We start from the raw sequence: 19,312 nt of genomic DNA, 5'->3' as shown, positions 1-19,312 counted from the left end.
CACTTCCAATACACATTGCCTGTTTGCATTAGAGGTGAACTAGTTGTATACACTTCCAATACACATTGCTTGTTTGCATTAGAGGTGAACTAGTTGTATACACTTCCAATACACATTGCCTGTTTGCATTAGAGGTGAACCAGTTGTATACACTTCCAATACACATTGCCTGTTAGCATTAGAGGTGAACCAGTTGCATACACAGCTCGATCAAGACATTCATCAGCATTTCTCTGACTACGCTCCTCCATTGAGTCAACAAAAACTTCTGATTCCAGAAGGACCATGAGCTGTTGCTATCGATAAGGTGTCAAATTATCATTTTCACCTCAAGTACAAGTAGAGGGACTTTTGTGTGTGTGGGGTGTATTCAAACTGTGTGTGTGTGGGGGTGGGGGGGTATTTTAACTGTGTGTGTGTGTGACGGGGTGTATTTTAACTGTGAGGGTGTGTGTGTGTGTGTGTGTAAGAAAGGGGGTGTATTTTATCTCTGTGTGTGGGGGGGATGTATTTTATCTGTGTGTGGGGGGGTGTATTTTATCTGTGTGTGTGTGGGGGGGATGTATTTTATCTGTGTGTGGGGGGGTGTATTTTATCTGTGTGTGTGTGTGTGTGGGGGGGGGGTGTATTTTATCTGTGTGTGTGTGGGGGGGATGTATTTTATCTGTGTGTGTGTGGGGGGGATGTATTTTATCTGTGTGTGTGTGTGGGGGGGGGGGTGTATTTTACCTGTGTGTGTGTATAGGATGGGTGTATTTTATCTGTGTGTGTGTGGGGGGTGTATTTTATGTGTTTGTAGGTGAGGGTGTATTTTGTGTGTGTGTGTGTTTTTCCTTCTGTGTGTGTGTGTGTGTGTGTGTGTGTGTGTGTTGTTCTAAGAGTGAGACTAAGGAGTAAAGTTGTCAGGCCGTTGCTCCACTAAATAGACACGGACACTTCCTCCAGCTATACCAATAGCTAGTGTGTGTGGTTTGTGAGTGAATGTGCGCCTGAGCACGCACATGCGAGTGAGACAACTCAGAAAAATATGGTTCCATTTGCATGTGATAAATGGCTAGCCGCTGCACTTCCATAGACTTCCTGTGTGTGTATCTGTGTGTGTGTGTGTGTGTGTGTGTGTGTCTGTCTGTTTGTGTCTGTTGGTGGTTGCGTGGCTATTTTTAGTGCGAGGGGGTAATCTCTACTAAGAGCCTTTCAGGACCACTTCTGTTTAACCAGGCCAGAAATGCTTAGCCCCCCCCCCCCTCACCCACATATACACAGAAACTCAAACAGCAAGCCAACCCTTCCTGTATTATTTAATACTGTATTCTTTCAAATGGGTGTAAGAACACTGGATTCCTGGAATGCTATTTACACACACACACACTTATGCAATGGGCATGGAGCGAGAGAGAGATGGAAAGAGGGAGAGAAATAGGGGTAGAGAGAGAGAAAGTGAGAGAAATAGGGATAGAGAGAGGGGCAGAAAAAGAGAGAGAAATAGGGGCAGAGAGGGAAAGAGAGATAGTGAGAGAAATAGGGGCAGAGAGATAGTGAGAGAAATAGGGGCAGAGAGGGACAGAGAGATAGGGGTAGAGAGAGAGAGAATGTGAGAGAAATAGGGATAGAGAGAGGGGCAGAAAAAGAGAGAGAGAAATAGGGACAGAGAGATAGTGAGAGAAATAGGTGCAGAGAGGGACAGAGAGATAGTGAGAGAAATAGGTGCAGAGAGGGACAGAGAGATAGTGAGATAAATAGGGGCAGAGAGGGACAGAGAGATAGTGAGATAAGTAGGGGTAGAGAGGGACAGAGAGATAGTGAGATAAGTAGGGGTAGAGAGGGACAGAGAGCTAGTGAGATAAGTAGGGGTAGAGAGGGACAGAGAGCTAGTGAGATAAGTAGGGGTAGAGAGGGACAGAGAGATGGTGAGATAAGTAGGGGTAGAGAGAGGGGCAGAAAAAGAGAGAGAGAAATAGGGACAGAGAGATAGTGAGAGAAATAGGTGCAGAGAGGGACAGAGAGATAGTGAGAGAAATAGGGGCAGAGAGGGACAGAGAGATAGTGAGAGAAATAGGGGCAGAGAGGGACAGAGAGATAGTGAGATAAGTAGGGGTAGAGAGGGACAGAGAGATAGTGAGATAAGTAGGGGTAGAGAGGGACAGAGAGATAGTGAGATAAGTAGGGGTAGAGAGGGACAGAGAGGGACAGAGAGATGGTGAGATAAGTAGGGGTAGAGAGGGACAGAGAGATAGTGAGATAAGTAGGGGTAGAGAGGGACAGAGAGATAGTGAGATAAGTAGGGGTAGAGAGGGACAGAGAGATAGTAAGATAAGTAGGGGTAGAGAGGGACAGAGAGATAGTGAGATAAGTAGGGGTAGAGAGGGACAGAGAGACAGTGAGATAAGTAGGGGTAGAGAGGGACAGAGAGATAGTGAGATAAGTAGGGGTAGAGAGGGACAGTGAGATAAGTAGGGGTAGAGAGGGACAGAGACAGTGAGATAAGTAGGGGTAGAGAGGGACAGAGATAGTGAGATAAGTAGGGGTAGAGAGGGACAGAGAGACAGTGAGATAAGTAGGGGTTAGAGAGGGACAGAGATAGTGAGAGCCAGTGAACAAAAGAAAGAAGCCGAGAGGGAGACCTTCAATCCATTGGTTCAGTGATTAGATGTGAAGCGCTATCAGTCCTGTGTGATCCTCCACTTCCACTCTCCAGGAGAGGGATATCGATCAGAGGTGTGCAGCCCTCCCCAGACCAGCTCAGCCACCTTTAACTGAAGCTAGCATTTCTTCACTAGTGCTTATCACTAGCCTATAGCCAGCCCCTTGGCCCCTACTCCATAGAATAGGATGTCTTTGTCTGCACTGGAAATATACAATTGGCTTTATAGACCAGATTTAGTTTGTCTGTTCAGTCTCTTACAATGTAGCTGGTCTTGTGTGTTGTTTTGCAGTGTCTCCTCTTCAAACTCTGTCCCCAACCTGGTCATTCCAGAATTACACTCAGATCAGTAGAGCTATGCTAACCTTAGAGCATGCATATGGTTCCAGCTTGTGTTTTTCTATAATTGAACGTTTGGTCTCAGACAGGGCCTTAAATAGTTGAAGAAGCTCTTGAAGTAACTCCTTGCGCTTGAGAGAGTGGGATGACTCACATGGCTTGACAATCAGCACCACCGACAGACAGTAGGCTAGGGAGAAAGCTGTGGCACGGACATTCTCATGGTGTGTGTGTGTGTGTGTGTGTGTGTGTGTGTGTGTGTGTGTGTGTGTGTGTGTGTGTGTGTGTGTGTGTGTGTGTGAGAAGTTTGTCTGTGTGTGTGTTAAGAGATTAGCGTGTTAATTCTCACTGGCAGGAAGAACACACGTTTGTTATGAAACTGTGCAATGACACATTCAGGGAATAAAGTGTTTGTCCTCTGTGAGTGCTGTCGACCTGATTATCTAGCTGTCTCGAACAATCGACTCTTTCCAGGAGAATCCGTTTTCCCAAAAAGTGCTAGCTCCAAATCCCTCCATCCCAGCTCCATTGCTCACAAAGTCCAGGCACGGACCAGGGTTACCTGCTGCAGCACCCTGACCTGAAACAGGGGGAAACAAAGCCACACCCATGCTCAGAAGTCAAGGTAAAAGATAATGCGTTTATTTAGTAATCAGCAAATAGCTTTAATGCAGTAGGTACGTGCTGAGGTCTGTAAGCTTGATAAGATCATTTCAGGTGTTATCTCCCCTCTGTATTGTACTCCACCTAGAGTGTAAATTGAATAGGGTGACCTTTTGCCGCATAATCAAATTGACTGCATTTTCCAAAAGATTTCTGTGGTTTCAATTACCATACATTTGTGATGTTGGGTTCATACTCTCCACAACAAGCATACACATGACACACACACACACACACACACACACACACACACACACACACACACACACACACATTAGAAGCAGAAGTGTGCTTCCCTGCATAACAATATTTTCCTGTTTGCATCCCAGTACACAACACTACTGTGTGATACAGTATCTGTCCACCCCATCCTTGCTCTCTCCTTGCTCTCCCCATCCTCCTCTGATAATACTGTGACAAATGAAAAGGCCTGCAGCCGTTGATGAGCTTGGCAGGGTCTGAAAGGTCAGGAGAGGGAGGGATGGATGGAGGGGGGCAGCGGATGTTATCCTTGGCCGTTCTGTGAGAAAAGGAGAGGCTTTGACCATTCTGCTCTCTCTCCTTGCAAATGTAGCAACAACCCCCCCCCCCCCCTCAATTTGTGATGGTTTTGTTTGTTACACTGACGGTAACGGTTACCGACGTGCGTGAAGGAAACGTGACAATGTCCGTTTAACTGGATTGATGTCAGGGCAGCCCCTCCTCCACCCGTCTCTCTCTCCTTCTACTCACCATCTACGCGCCGACACGTACCAAGGGATGCTTAGCACTGCAGATTCATGGCTGCCTACTCAAGCAAACAGCTATTTGCATGTTATGAGAAAAACGGCCAGAAAATATTCCCTAACTCACTTCTGTATATCCAGTGGAATGTTTGATAAAAGCAAAGCACTCGTGTCAGAATTCCCATTTCACCTAAGTAGGAACGCCAGCACCTTCATTTCTTGCATCGACCTGGCTAATACTATTTTTTTTTACCCCCAGACCACTACGGGAAAGAGCATTCAAACATTGGTGTATAATTACATTGGAGTAAAACAAACCGAAGAACACCATCTGTTGGAAAGAGGGGGAAAAAACGACAGCAGCTCTGCATTAGGCCTTAGATATAGATTCTCCTGCTCACACTGTTAATATAAACCCCCCTCGTGGTTTGGCTTCAGCTGTTTGGTGATCGCAGGGCTCTCCTGGGCCCGTAACACTTGTGACTAAAAGCCTCTCCTTAGACCGGCGATTCTAGTACCTGGAGAGTTTCAGATGTCGTCGGCAGCAGTGGTGGTGGGAGGACAAGTCCAAACCTCCTGGAGGGGAGTAGAGTTTGTTTTAAGCCTTCTGTCCCCCCTTGCTGGTGGTGTATCACTGTCCTTGTTTCTGTCATGGGTACACCAGCTTAGAGAATCCTGACCAAGGATGACATTTTATTTCATGCCTGCTGATGATGATGATGTTGTTGTGGTGGTGGTGGTGTATTTTTTTGCCGACTCTCTCCTGACTTTTGACCCCGAGGTACAACAGTACTGTACTACATGCAAGGCTGAAGTCTAAAAATGGCCGTAGGGCGAGGTGGCGTCAGCAGATCTCCGAGACCTGGTCTTGTTTCAGGTCAGGATTTCGGTCAGGAATTGTGGCAGGAGTGCTGGAACTGTCGGTCAAAGACTGTCCGTCAACCTTTTACAAAGCAGAGTAGAGTTTCTTGGGAACACGTCTAGGTTTCTCTCAGAATCCGAGCGTGTTGTCAGGTTTGACGGTCTTCGACAGAGGATTTTCTCCCTCTCTTCCTCCCTCTCTGTCTCTGTCTCTCTCTCTGTTCTCATCTGATAGCGCTCTAACGGTCCAAATGGTTCCCAGGAGACACATCAGCGCTCCCTCGCTCGAACACTTCTCCCTCACACAGTCCGAGGCTTCATTGACATGTCGAATGGAGTTTCCACTGTAGAATATTCACACTGGTTGTCAATGGGAGTGACATCTGACAGAGATGTCCTGTCTTTGACGTCACTCCTTGATGTGATGCAACTGAGAAACCGCGTGTGGGCCAAAAGTTCTGGTTTGGATCAAACGGTCAATGGTTATTGTACTACTGTAGGATCTCTATTAGTACATTCCTAGGAGCTTAGGCAGGTGTGGAGATGAGTCCTGTTCATCAGGGTTGAGTATTGGTCTGTACGACCCACGGTGCTGCTATTGACCACTCATCTGTATTCAGAGAGTATTGGTCTGGACGACCCACGGTGCTGCTATTGACCACTCATCTGTATTCAGAGAGTATTGGTCTGGACGACCCACGGTGCTGCTATTGACCACTCATCTGTATTCAGAGAGTATTAGTCTGGACGACCCACGGTGCTGCTGTTGACCACTCTTATCTGTGTTCAGAGAGGAACCCAGACACCTCAAGGAATTACACATTTACTGCTGGGTAAATGGGCTGTGTGTGTGTGCGCGCTACTGTGTGTGTGTGCGTGTATTTGTGTGTGCGTGGAGCAGGGGCGATAGTCTTGTCTTGGCTTGCGACCATTTGAAGGTGTTGACCGATGCCACGCAGTGAGCCTTATGTCCAGAGCAAGCAGAACCCGGTCTCTTCTAGCCCGAAGGATCGTTTGCTTGGAAAATGGGCTTTGAATAATCCAACGCACTGTTGACTCCCATAGCCAGATGGTCAAAGGAGACCAGACTTCAACTCTGGCATGGCCTTGATCAATTTGACAGTTTTAACATGTAGTTTTATGTTTCGAAGAACTGAGATGAACAGTGCAGCCAGTCACAGACATAGACATAGACACAACACAGACACATGTACACACACACCAGATCTATACAGCACAGTATTGTATTGTGTCAGTCCTATAGGTTATAATGTTCTTCTCTCTCACTAGCAGATAATGAGTGCTAAATGACTGGTCGTCTCTGGTGGCTGCATGACATGTCTATGCTCTGCATCTTGCTGCACCTCTACTCCCCCCCCTCTCGCCCCCGTTCTCTTCTCTTCCCTCTCCTCCCCCTTCCCTCTCCTCCCCCCTCTCCTACCCCCTTCCCTCCCATCTCGCCCCCCTCTCCCCTTCCCCTCGCCCCTCTCCTGCCATATGTTGGGCCTGTGTGACCAGCCGTCGTGTCAGCTCGACTAACGCCTCAGCAGTGGCTGACTTTGATTCATGTTCTCTGAAATCTGGGGCAATAATACAGAATACATTATTTGTTTATGAAATCTAAATCAAATGTAATGCCGCGTTGAGGTGACACCCCCCCCCCCCCCCCCCCCCGTTTCTGATTGTTCTATGATTAGGTCTGGCTACTCGTTTAATATCGTCCGAGGGAATGCCTTTGAAATTGTGAGTGTGAGAGAAATATACCCTGAGTGTACAAAACATTAGGAACACCTTCCTAATATTGAGTTGCTCCACTCCCCCCTCAGAACAGCCGGCGCATGGACTGTACAAGGTGTCAAAAGCGTTCCACAGGGATGCTGGCCCATGTTCCCTCCAAAGCTTCCCACAGTTGTGTCAAGTTGGCTGGATGTCCTTTGGTTAGTGTACCATTCTTGATACACACAGGGAACTGTTGAGCTTGAAAAACCCAGCAGCGTTGCAGTTCTTGACACAAACCTGTGTGTGCCTGGCACCTACTACCATACCCTGTTCAAAGGCACTTAAATATTTTGTCTTGCCCATTCAACCTCTGAATGCCACACATACACAATCCATGTCTCAATTATCTCAAGACTTAAAAATCCTTCTTTAACCCGTCTCCTCCCCATCAGCTACACTGATTGAAGTGGATTTAACAGGAGACATCAATAAGGGATCATAGCTTTCACCTGGGTTCACCTGGTCAGTCCATGTCATGGAAAGAACAGGTGTTCCTAATGTTTGGTACGCAGTGCATCTCTAGACGAAGTAGCACAATTCAATTGTCAAGGCATGGATTTAACCCCGATCAATTCGCAGGCCAATTTATTAAGAAATGTTTTCTGTCTGAGTAGACTGGTCTCTTTTTTTTTTCTTTTTTTTTTCTTCTCCCTGTATTTGCGGAGCGAGTCTAAGCCATACTTTCAGAACCAGATGACTCATTTAGAATGCAAGGGGTTTTCTTCTTCTCCCTGAGTGGCAGTTGTAACAGTTTCTGTCTCTCATTGTGAGATCACAGCAGTGTATGAGATGAACCTGTGTGTTATTAAATGGTCAGGTTTGTAATTGCAGAAACATTGAATAGTGTTTTGTATTAATCCCGTTTCTTCAAAAATGTAAAGATGCATTGCCAAATGCCTACTTGAAATGTGATCCCTGGGACATTGCTCAGAGGCTACAAATCTTCAAGAAGCAATTAATTGTTTTAAATTGGATTTCAAAAGTCAGAGTTCAAAAGTCTGTATTTACAACAAACAAAAAAACACACATCCCGTTACCAGGGACATGAATAATATATCTGGGTCACAATGGCTCGGCGGAAGTCAGTCAAAGAGTTGAAAGCAAGGACGATTTCAAAGACTGATAACAAAAGACCCTCACCTGATAATGAACGACTAGAGGGATACGCGGGTAGGAGGGAGGGGGGAGAAAGATGGAGCGGCCCTACCGGCGCCTGCCATCATGTTTTATGGCTAATTGAAACGCTTGGAGTAAAACAGCCATGAATGGCACCCTTTGGAATTGAAGCTGGTTAATATATCGTGATCCTACATTTAGTCTTGGATGGTTAATATCTCTTTAATTGGGTGAGGTCCATTAACCGGGATGGGAGAGATGGTGCTCCCACCGAGGCCATATCACCCTTTTCGGTCTCTAAACATCCGCTGTGGTAATCGATAAATGTGGACGCGGCCGTCATTGGGTTGCCAGGTTAGCTCTGATGTCATCCTACGTTGGGGTTGCATAGCTTTTGGGTGGTGACGAGTCAAGAGGTAGTGGATTGACTTTGGTCTGGTGAAGTGGCGTGAGGATAGTCTTAAGCTGGCGTGGCAAAGCTGGGCTTTGCTGGACAGGGGCTCTCTCAAGAGGAGAACCACTTACTCAGGTCTCTTCTTTTTCCATAGCCCCTGAAAATCCTCTGACTGGCCTGGGACTCACCAGCCGGAGCTTTAGCAAGGCCTGTAGCATGACCGCCACGACTTGAGCTTTTACAAGTGTCCCTTTCACTGCATTTACAGTCCTCTAGACTTTAGTAAGAGTTGTTCAAACTCATTTTTTTCCAAACAGCAGACCTGGGTTCAAATACTATTTCAAATATCTCAAATACTTTCACATACATTCAAAGTAACTATTCAGATATTTTTTATTTGAAAAGACACTTGGAAAGTATTTGAAAATACTAAAATACAATGACTCAAGTACTCTCCCATGCATTTAACCCAGGTATTTTTAATATATTAAATGTTTTTATTTGTATTTTTACAAAGAACCATTGAAATACAAAAAAAAAAGTACTTGTTTTGGGCTGTGTATTTGAAAATATTCAAATACACAGATTTGTTTTGTTGAAATAACAGATGCTCGAATACACATGTATTTGAACCCAGGTATGGATTTGCCACGGTCGCGTATTATCCGGGGTGAAATTCCTGGGACCACTCCTGCCGATGAAGCTCGGTGGCATGGTGAAATTTGACTGGCACTTAGGTAAGATGGAGGTCTCGATTTCGCTGCCAAAACGTCTGCATATATAGACTGGAAAAAGTGTGACCCTAGCCTTCTGTGAAAAGTTGTTCAAGTTGAATCCAAACAGATGGTTCTCATTTTGAGATAATCTGAAATGATCCCAGTTACAATTTTCTAGCTGAGGAGCGAGTGTTAGGTTCTAAGAAAAGTCTCTGTCTGTATCAACTGTTATTACCCACCCGCTTAGCGTTCGGCTAATAAAGTGGGATGTCTGAAAACTGGGAACGGCAACATAGGTTCCGGCACAGTGGATTGAAGCTCTTTGCAAGTAATTAAACAGCATGGTACCTCATCGAGAGCAATTTCCTGCAAACCATTTACTGCCAGTGCTGGCGTGGCCCCAGTCATCGTTTTGTTATCTCTGGGAAATATGTCACTTTTATGTTGTTAGAGGATGAATATCGTATGAAAGAGCATTGGATTCACAGTCTCCTCCCTGTCAGATGGCTAACACAAATGCTGAGGCTATCTGTGTCATCTAAGCAAGAAAAGGGGGGGGGGGGGGGGAAATGACATGTCCACGGCGGTGTGTAATCGTAGGAAACTCAGAGGGGTTGAATGGGAGCAAGCGGCCTGGAGTAATTGTCTACATGTGGGAGCCAAGCATGAGCAGGCAAGCGGTGCTATCTTTAGGGATGGTTCCCCTTTGGCCCGATGATCGCTGCACGCTATCGGCAAGCGATGTTAATCCTGCCATGTGGTATAAAAGGATTTGTTCTTATTCTTATTGGCGACTCGCTGTTTAACTTTTTCCCGGTTCCCCTGGGTTTTGGTCCTGGAACTTCCAGTGCCTGTTGTCTCCCCCCTCCATAATCCTCTGTCTCTCTCAACTCCCCTGTCGATGCTAGGCAGCCCACATCGCTCCCTCTCTGTCTCATTTGCTCCCTCTCTCATTATGTCACCCCTTTAAGTGGGAAACAGCTGCAGTAAACTCACAACATCCCCTCCCCCCGCACACGCTCCTCCACGAACGTCAGTTGTCTTTTCCCAACACTTAAAAATATCAGATTAATTTAGCGTTAGCAGGCGGTAATTCGCCTTGTCGGAGGATGTCTTGCAAACATCTTGTCGACAAGTCGATCGTTCCCTTTTCTGAGGGGAGAGTTGGGGGATTGAGGCGACTCAACTTCCCTCCCCCCTAGACACTTTGCTGTGTGTCAGCCTTGTTAATGGATTTCTTGGGGGAGATATTATTTTGGTCCAGTAAGCTGCATGCTTAAAATATGAGTGACAGGGCTGACTCTCATGCGCACAGAGAGAGTTGTTTTAAAAAAAGATAGGACTGCTGAAAAGAGCCGCTCTGCTGCAAAACTGGCCTACTCTATGAACAATAGAAGCGTGTAAACACTCGCCCTCCCAACCCCATCTGCAAAGAAAATACGTATTGCTAAAGCAACTTCTCCAAACTAAAATGTCCTATTTCTCCCTCCCTCCCTCCCGCTCTCTCTTTCACTCCCGCTCTCTCTTTCCATCTCTCTCCCTCCCTTTCTCTCTCTCTCTCTCTTCCCCTCCCAAGAAGATAGATGAGGAAAATGAGGCCAACTTGCTGGCAGTGCTTACAGAAACCCTGGACAGCATCCCAGTGGACGAGGACGGATTGCCTTCGTTCGAGGCCCTGGCAGATGGGGACGTGACCAATGCCAGTGACCAGAGCTGTCCCTCCACCCCTGACGGCTCGCCGCGCACCCCCGAACCAGAGGAACCCTCCCTGGTAAGACTCTGTTCCACGACCTCTCTTTTATCCCTACCTCCACCACAACCACCACCCAATTCCCCACCATCCACGACCATAAACCCTCATCCCCCAGCACACCCCCTTCGTTCCAGCCCCTTTCCTGGGGCCACCGCCGACACCAGATAAGGCACTGCGAGCGAAGCAGGCCAGTGAAGCAGCCCCCCCGTACATGTCTGTGTGCTGAGCTGACCATGATGCAGATGCCTGGATGAAAGAGGAAATCGAATGGCTCAGTGTTAGCTGTGAGGTGTTAATTACATTGTAGCATACGAGCAGCGCCAATGTAATGAAACATGCACAGTGGTGGGTCTGTAATGGTCGACATTATGCCACGGGCCTTGCAATCAAGCTAGGGATGAAAAATGAAATCCATCTCACCTCATATAACGACAGTGGCATAATTTATTCGATCAGGCCTTTCCTGAGTTTTTTTTTACCTGGAATGTTGTTTATTTTGTTGAGTCATAGTCCATGTATTTAATGCCACCCCTCCTCATTGTTCTGTGAATCACACTAGTAAAGCACATTGTGTCAATATCCCAAAATACCTGCCATGGAAAGACAGATTACCTCTTTGACTTGTCCTTTTAGCACTGTAAACAATGAGGTGAAAGACAGGTTACCTCTTTGACTTGTCCTTTTAGCACTGTAAACAATGAGGTGAAAGACAGGTTACCTCTTTGCCTTGTCCTTTTAGCACTGTAAACAACGAGGTGAAAGACAGATTACCTCTTTGACTTGTCCTTTTAGCACTGTAAACAATGAGGTGAAAGACAGGTTACCTCTTTGCCTTGTCCTTTTCGCACTGTAAACAACGAGGTGAAAGACAGGCTACCTCTTTGACTTGTCCTTTTAGCACTGTAAACAACGAGGTGAAAGACAGATTACCTCTTTGACTTGTCCTTTTAGCACTGTAAACAACGAGGTGAAAGACAGGTTACCTCTTTGACTTGTCCTTTTAGCACTGTAAACAACGAGGTGAAAGACAGATTACCTCTTTGACTTGTCCTTTTAGCACTGTAAACAATGAGGTGAAAGACAGGTTACCTCTTTGCCTTGTCCTTTTAGCACTGTAAACAACGAGGTGAAAGACAGGTTACCTCTTTGACTTGTCCTTTTAGCACTGTAAACAACGAGGTGAAAGACAGGTTACCTCTATGACTTGTCCTTTTAGCACTGTAAACAACGAGGTGAAAGACAGGTTACCTCTTTGCCTTGTCCTTTTAGCACTGTAAACAACGAGGTGAAAGACAGGTTACCTCTTTGCCTTGTCCTTTTAGCACTGTAAACAACGAGGTGAAAGACAGGTTACCTCTTTGACTTGTCCTTTTAGCACTGTAAACAACGAGGTGAAAGACAGGTTACCTCTTTGCCTTGTCCTTTTAGCACTGTAAACAACGAGGTGAAAGACAGGTTACCTCTTTGCCTTGTCCTTTTAGCACTGTAAACAACGAGGTGAAAGACAGGTTACCTCTTTGCCTTGTCCTTTTCGCACTGTAAACAACGAGGTGAAAGACAGGTTACCTCTTTGACTTGTCCTTTTAGCACTGTAAACAACGAGGTGAAAGACAGGTTACCTCTTTGCCTTGTCCTTTTAGCACTGTAAACAACGAGGTGAAAGACAGGTTACCTCTTTGACTTGTCCTTTTGGCACTGTAAACAACGAGGTGAAAGACAGGTTACCTCTTTGACTTGTCCTTTTAGCACTGTAAACAACGAGGTGAAAGACAGGTTACCTCTTTGACTTGTCCTTTTAGCACTGTAAACAACGAGGTGAAAGACAGGTTACCTCTTTGACTTGTCCTTTTAGCACTGTAAACAACGAGGTGAAAGACAGGTTACCTCTTTGCCTTGTCCTTTTAGCACTGTAAACAACGAGGTGAAAGACAGGTTACCTCTTTGACTTGTCCTTTTGGCACTGTAAACAACGAGGTGAAAGACAGGTTACCTCTTTGACTTGTCCTTTTAGCACTGTAAACAACGAGGTGAAAGACAGGTTACCTCTTTGCCTTGTCCTTTTCGCACTGTAAACAACGAGGTGAAAGACAGGTTACCTCTTTGACTTGTCCTTTTAGCACTGTAAACAACGAGGTGAAAGACAGGTTACCTCTTTGCCTTGTCCTTTTAGCACTGTAAACAACGAGGTGAAAGACAGGTTACCTCTTTGACTTGTCCTTTTAGCACTGTAAACAACGAGGTGAAAGGCCTCTATTGATAGGCGGCAATGCGTTTGTCTTCATACTGTTTCTGTGTTTCTGTACACTGAGATGAATCAAACATCCTCAGTCACACATTTACAAAAGCATTGACCATCTCTCTCGGATTGTTTAACTGAGTGAAATGATGACATTTCAGAGGCAGCGTTTGGGGAAACTCTAACTCTGCTCACCCCTTTTTTCTCCATTCGTTCCTCTTCCTCCCCTTTCTTCCCCGTTCTGTTTGGGTCTTTTGCAGCTGAAGAAGCTCCTTCTGGCGCCCGCGAACTCCCAGCTCAGCTATAATCAATACATAGGTGACAAGGCACAAAACCATGCAGCCAGCAACCACCGGATCAGACCACCACCTGCTGTTGTCAAGGTAGCTACCCAGTCGCGCCATTGGTTCACTTCAAATGCACCGCTTCCGTGGGCCCCTCCATGTTTGTTTACCGTCTCAGTTCTTCTTGTATTTTTTGGCCTTGGAAGATGTTAAACTTCTGTTCCACTGTACCCTCCTGGGGGCCATCTCGTAATGAAAACAGCCTGATTGCCTGTTTCAGGACTGTTGTCTCATTAGCTAAAGCACTTATCCCCCCCTCCCTTGTAACGGTGTCTGTGGAAAATCAAACGGTGACAAGCAGTAAGATTGATGCTGCTAGATGTAGATTTAAATATCTAGTCATACAGTCTTGATGTTGTTACCCTTTCTTACTGTTACTGTTCTGTAGAGCGAATGGGTTTCTTTTGAGATAATCTAGTATTTCACTGGGTTTAAGTATAATGGGCAAAGGAATGCCAATTAAATGAAGTAGGTGGTTCCAGTATTTTGCTACTTGCAGCATTTCATTGGAACATGATGAATGCGCTTGAAGATTAGATTTTTATTTAGTACGATGGCACATAAATAATGCGTTTGTTTACTCTTCCTTGTTTGGAAAAATGTATGAATATACGTCCCTCAGTGCTTAAAAAAAATTAATTTGGAATGAGTTGGGAGCATTGTTGTCTGGTAAACAGTGCATACACACAGCTTACACATCTCTGAAAAGTCTATTTTTAAACCGTACTTTTGACATCCATTTCTGGAGCACGGTGCTCGGAAGGCTCCCTGAGGACAGCGCTGCTGCGGTGGCGCTCGGGGGCCACGCAATTAAGATGATGGGCGGGCGGCGCTCCCACCACCGCCTCCCAGACAGTTGGGCGACCCGCTATGCTGAGCCTCACTCTCACTCTTCCACTCTCTTTCTTCCACTCTCTCTCTTCCACTCTCTCTCTTCCACTCTCTCTCTTCCACTCTCTTTCTTCCTCTCTTTTTCTTTCTCTTTCTTTTGTCTTTCTACACCCCCCTGCAGACGGAGATCTCCTGGAACAGCAAGCCGAGGGGGGGCTGTCCGCAGCAGAGCCGTCTAGTGAGGCGCCCGTGCACCGAGCTGCTCAAGTACTTGACCGCCACCGACGACATCCTCCTCCAGACCAAAGCCAGCGAAGCCAAGAGCGCCTGGGGGGGCGGCGGCAAAGACAAGGGCGGCCTGCTGGGCGCCTCGTCCTCCTCCTCCTCACCGTCCTCCACCACTTCCTTCTCCTCCCTCTCCTCCTCCTCCTCCTCGATCGCCTCCAAGAAGAAGTCGTCCTCGTCGTCTGTCGTGTCACAGCAGCAGCAGCAGCAGCCACATCACCAGCGAGGTGAGAGCCGGGCTGCTGGCGAGTGTAGTGTGGCTGGTGTGGGGGCTGGGAAGTGGCGTCGCTGCGCTCATGGGGCTGGTGGCACTGAGGGACAGTCCGAACCCGCGGCGGCACCCGCTCCTGTCCCCCAGGCACGTAGGAACGACAGCGCCCATGCCCGCCCCAAACTGGAGCGCAGGCCGTCCAGTGAAGAAGGAAGGCCGCCAGGTCTGCAGCCTGCGGTGGACGCGGGGCGCCTGGCAGCCGCTAGGTTCATTAGGTACATGCATTCTTATTCTCTCCCTCCTAGAGAGACGGGTCAGACAGGCAGCTGTGGGCGTTGCCATAAGGCGGGCGCTGCCACTCGGGCAATTGAGTGCTGGGGCAGGCATGACCGCGGTGGGGCGGCACCTAGGCACATCGCAGTGACCGTTAAGAAAAGAGAGGAGGAGCCAGGGCATCCGTTGCTTAGCCAGCTGCTGACCTCCAAGCAGAGGCCCGCCCGCTATCAGGCCCACTTGCTCCCGCCCACTACTACCCCTCAGCCTTGCAAGAGCCGTTCTTCAAGAATGAGCTCTGGAGTCCTGGAGAGGGATCAGTGTCCCAGCCAGGCTATTGAGGTGGAGGAGAAGGAGCACAGAGGGACTGTCAATATCGATCCCTGCAGATGGGGTCTCAGACAGGCCAAGGAGCCTGATTCGGACCCCCTGTTGGCCGAGGGCTTAGGCCTAGGCAGCTGGGTTAGCCAGCCAGACCAGGGGCTAGATTTGGGGCTGGGGCTGGGCTGGCTAGAGGTTGGCCTGGTGGAGCAGGCTGACTGTTTCGGGGAGGATGTTCGCGATGATGATGCCATAGGCAGCCCCATGGCGCTCTCATGGGGCCTGCCAAGCCCATTCTTCCCAGATTCTAGAAATCCAGACCCCACTCCCTCCGTCACACAGCAGCACCTACACATGCAGGCAGTCTGCAGGCACCCCGAGGACCAGAGCCTCCCGTTGTTAGGTAATCATCGCTGCATCCCTGCCCTCTCTCTCTTCTCCCTCTCCTGCTTTAACCACTTCCCAGTTTGACTACACACTAACCCCAATGCTAATTCGACGCTATCCCTCTGAGTACAAAAAATAAATTGCTTGGTGCACCATCTATTCCAAAAGGCATTCTTTAGAATTGGTACAGACCCTTGCCTCAACATTGACTTAACAGGGAGGTGGGAGAGGGGTAGTAGCCTGTTATGTTTTGATTCAGCATGGCATTTGTTAAATCAAACACTATCTGGCTGGATCAAGCGGAGGTGCTGAATGTCTACCTAGCTACTCTGGGCAGAGCACTGCCCTAATGACTTAATTGTCTGACTGAGTGACACTCTTTAACTGCATTTGGAGACAGCCAGAGCCTCAGGCAACTGCACAAGATTCCTTGACTCTCCTTTCTTCCTCTACTTTTGGTTCCAAATGCATGCAACAATTACTTCATAGCCACTACCACCACCACCTCCCATTAGCCGCTACCACCACCACCACCTCCCATTAGCTGCTTCCACCACCACCTCCCATTAGCTGCTACCACCACCACCTCCCATTAGCTGCTACCACCACCACCTCCCATTAGCTGCTACCACCACCACCTCCCATTAGCTACCACCACCACCACCTCCCATTAGCTGCTTCCACCACCACCTCCCATTAGCTGCTACCACCACCACCACCTCCCATTAGCTGCTTCCACCACCACCTCCCATTAGCTGCTACCACCACCACCTCCCATTAGCTGCTACCACCACCACCTCCCATTAGCTACCACCACCACCACCTCCCATTAGCTGCTTCCACCACCACCTCCCATTAGCCGCTACCACCACCACCTCCCATTAGCCGCTACCACCACCACCTCCCATTAGCCGCTACCACCACCACCTCCCATTAGCAGCTACCACCACCACCTCCCATTAGCCGCTACCACCACCACCTCCCATTAGCTGCTACCACCACCACCTCCCATTAGCTGCTACCACCACCACCTCCCATTAGCCGCTACCACCACTACCTCCCATTAGCCGCTACCACCACCACCTCCCATTAGCCGCTACCACCACCACCTCCCATTAGCTGCTACCACCACCACCTCCCATTAGCCGCTACCACCACCACCTCCCATTAGCTGCTACCACCACCACCTCCCATTAGCTGCTACCACCACCACCTCCCATTAGCTGCTACCACCACCACCTCCCATTAGCCGCTACCACCACCCACCTCCCATTAGCAGCTACCACCACCACCTCCCATTAGCCGCTACCACCACCACCTCCCATTAGCTGCTACCACCACCACCTCCCATTAGCTGCTACCACCACCACCTCCCATTAGCCGCTACCACCACTACCTCCCATTAGCCGCTACCACCACCACCTCCCATTAGCCGCTACCACCACCACCTCCCATTAGCTGCTACCACCACCACCTCCCATTAGCCGCTACCACCACCACCTCCCATTAGCTGCTACCACCACCACCTCCCATTAGCTGCTACCACCACCACCTCCCATTAGCTGCTACCACCACCACCTCCCATTAGCTGCTACCACCACCACCTCCCATTAGCTACCACCACCACCACCTCCCATTAGCCGCTACCACCACTACCTCCCATTAGCCGCTACCACCACCACCTCCCATTAGCCGCTACCACCACCACCTCCCATTAGCCGCTACCACCACCACCACCTCCCATTAGCTGCTACCACCACCACCTCCCATTAGCCACTACGACCACCACCACCACCTCGCATTAGCCAGCTACCACCACCACCACCTCCCATTAGCCACTACGACCACCACTACCTCCCATTAGCCACTACGACCACCACTACCTCCCATTAGCCACTACCACCACCACCACCTCCCATTAGCCGCTACCACCACATCCCATTAGCCACCACCACCTCCCATTAGCCACTACGACCACCACCACCACCTCTCATTAGCCAGCTACCACCACCACCACCTCCCATTAGCCACTACAACCACCACCTCCCATTAGCCACTACGACCACCACCTCCCATTAGCCACTATGACCACCACTACCTCCCATTAGCCACTACGACCACCACTACCTCCCATTAGCCACTACGACCACCACCACCTCCCATTAGTCACTACGACCACCACCACCTCCCATTAGCCACTACGACCACCACCACCTCCCATTAGTCACTACGACCACCACCACCTCCCATTAGCCACTACGACCACCACCACCTCCCATTAGCCACTACGACCACCACTACCTCCCATTAGCCACTACGACCACCACCACCTCCCATTAACCACTACGACCACCACCACCTCCCATTAACCACTACGACCACCACCACCTCCCATTAACCACTACGACCACCACCACCTCCCATTAACCACTACGACCACCACCACCTCCCATTAACCACTACGACCACCACCACCACCTCCCATTAACCACTACGACCACCACCACCTCCCATTAGTCACTACGACCACCACCACCTCCCATTAGTCACTACGGCCACCACCACCTCCCATTAGTCACTACGACCACCACCACCTCCCATTAGCCACTACGACCACCACCACCCATTAACCACTACGACCACCACCACCTCCCATTAGTCACTACGACCACCACCACCTCCCATTAGTCACTACGACCACCACCACCTCCCATTAGTCACTACGACCACCACCACCTCCCATTAGTCACTACGACCACCACCACCTCCCATTAGTCACTACGACCACCACCACCTCCCATTAACCACTACGACCACCACCACCTCCCATTAGTCACTACGACCACCACCACCTCCCATTAGTCACTACGACCACCACCACCTCCCATTAACCACTACGACCACCACCACCTCCCATTAACCACTACGACAACCACCACCTCCCATTAACCACTACGACCACCACCACCTCCCATTAACCACTACGACCACCACCACCTCCCATTAACCACTACCACCACCACCTCCCATTAACCACTACGACCACCACCACCTCCCATTAACCACTACCACTACCACCACCTCCCATTAACCACTACCACCACCACCTCCCAGTGTGCTGTTTGTGCCATCACCTCTTTAGTTTTTTTTTATTGAGTGAGATATCTGTGTCAAACTCTGTACTCTGTACACTTGCCAATTCCATCACTTCATCCTCACAAAGTCAACAGTGAACAAAAGTGAACAAAAATGACCTATGTTGGTTTTTTGCTCTTGTAAATCAATAGCAAGAGAGCATTATGCTAACCGTACTGGGTTGGGTTTTGGAATGCTGCCTTCTGTTAATGTGCCAATCTGAGATTGATTTGCAGATGTGGACCTGATCTCTTTTGCCTCAACTTGTTATCTATCTAGTTAAATAATTACCCATGTTCCTT

The 19,312-nt window shown here is 48.6% G+C and overlaps 1 protein-coding gene across 4 annotated transcripts in view; it reads left to right on the top strand.

The window, feature by feature from the left end:
- LOC109897042 (peroxisome proliferator-activated receptor gamma coactivator 1-alpha) overlaps window positions 1-19,312 on the top strand; it is a 67,146-nt gene that overhangs the window by 24,736 nt on the left and 23,098 nt on the right. Inside the window, exons 3-5 of one of the 4 annotated variants that reach the window (XM_031832401.1) lie at window positions 10,814-11,005; window positions 13,484-13,606; window positions 14,580-15,891. In XM_031832401.1, coding sequence (XP_031688261.1) covers window positions 10,814-11,005; window positions 13,484-13,606; window positions 14,580-15,891 — 1,627 coding nt within the window. Of the gene's footprint in view, window positions 1-10,810; window positions 11,006-13,483; window positions 13,607-14,579; window positions 15,892-19,312 lie in introns of all 4 variants that reach the window. The other 3 variants (XM_020491556.2, XM_031832403.1, XM_031832402.1) reach the window with 3 other exon arrangements.

The sequence above is a fragment of the Oncorhynchus kisutch genome, linkage group LG9 (genome assembly GCF_002021735.2).
Source record: "Oncorhynchus kisutch isolate 150728-3 linkage group LG9, Okis_V2, whole genome shotgun sequence".
NCBI classification, from domain to species: domain Eukaryota; kingdom Metazoa; phylum Chordata; class Actinopteri; order Salmoniformes; family Salmonidae; genus Oncorhynchus; species Oncorhynchus kisutch.
Note: the sequence above shows the minus strand (reverse complement) of the source record. Positions and strands in the feature narration are given on the sequence as shown.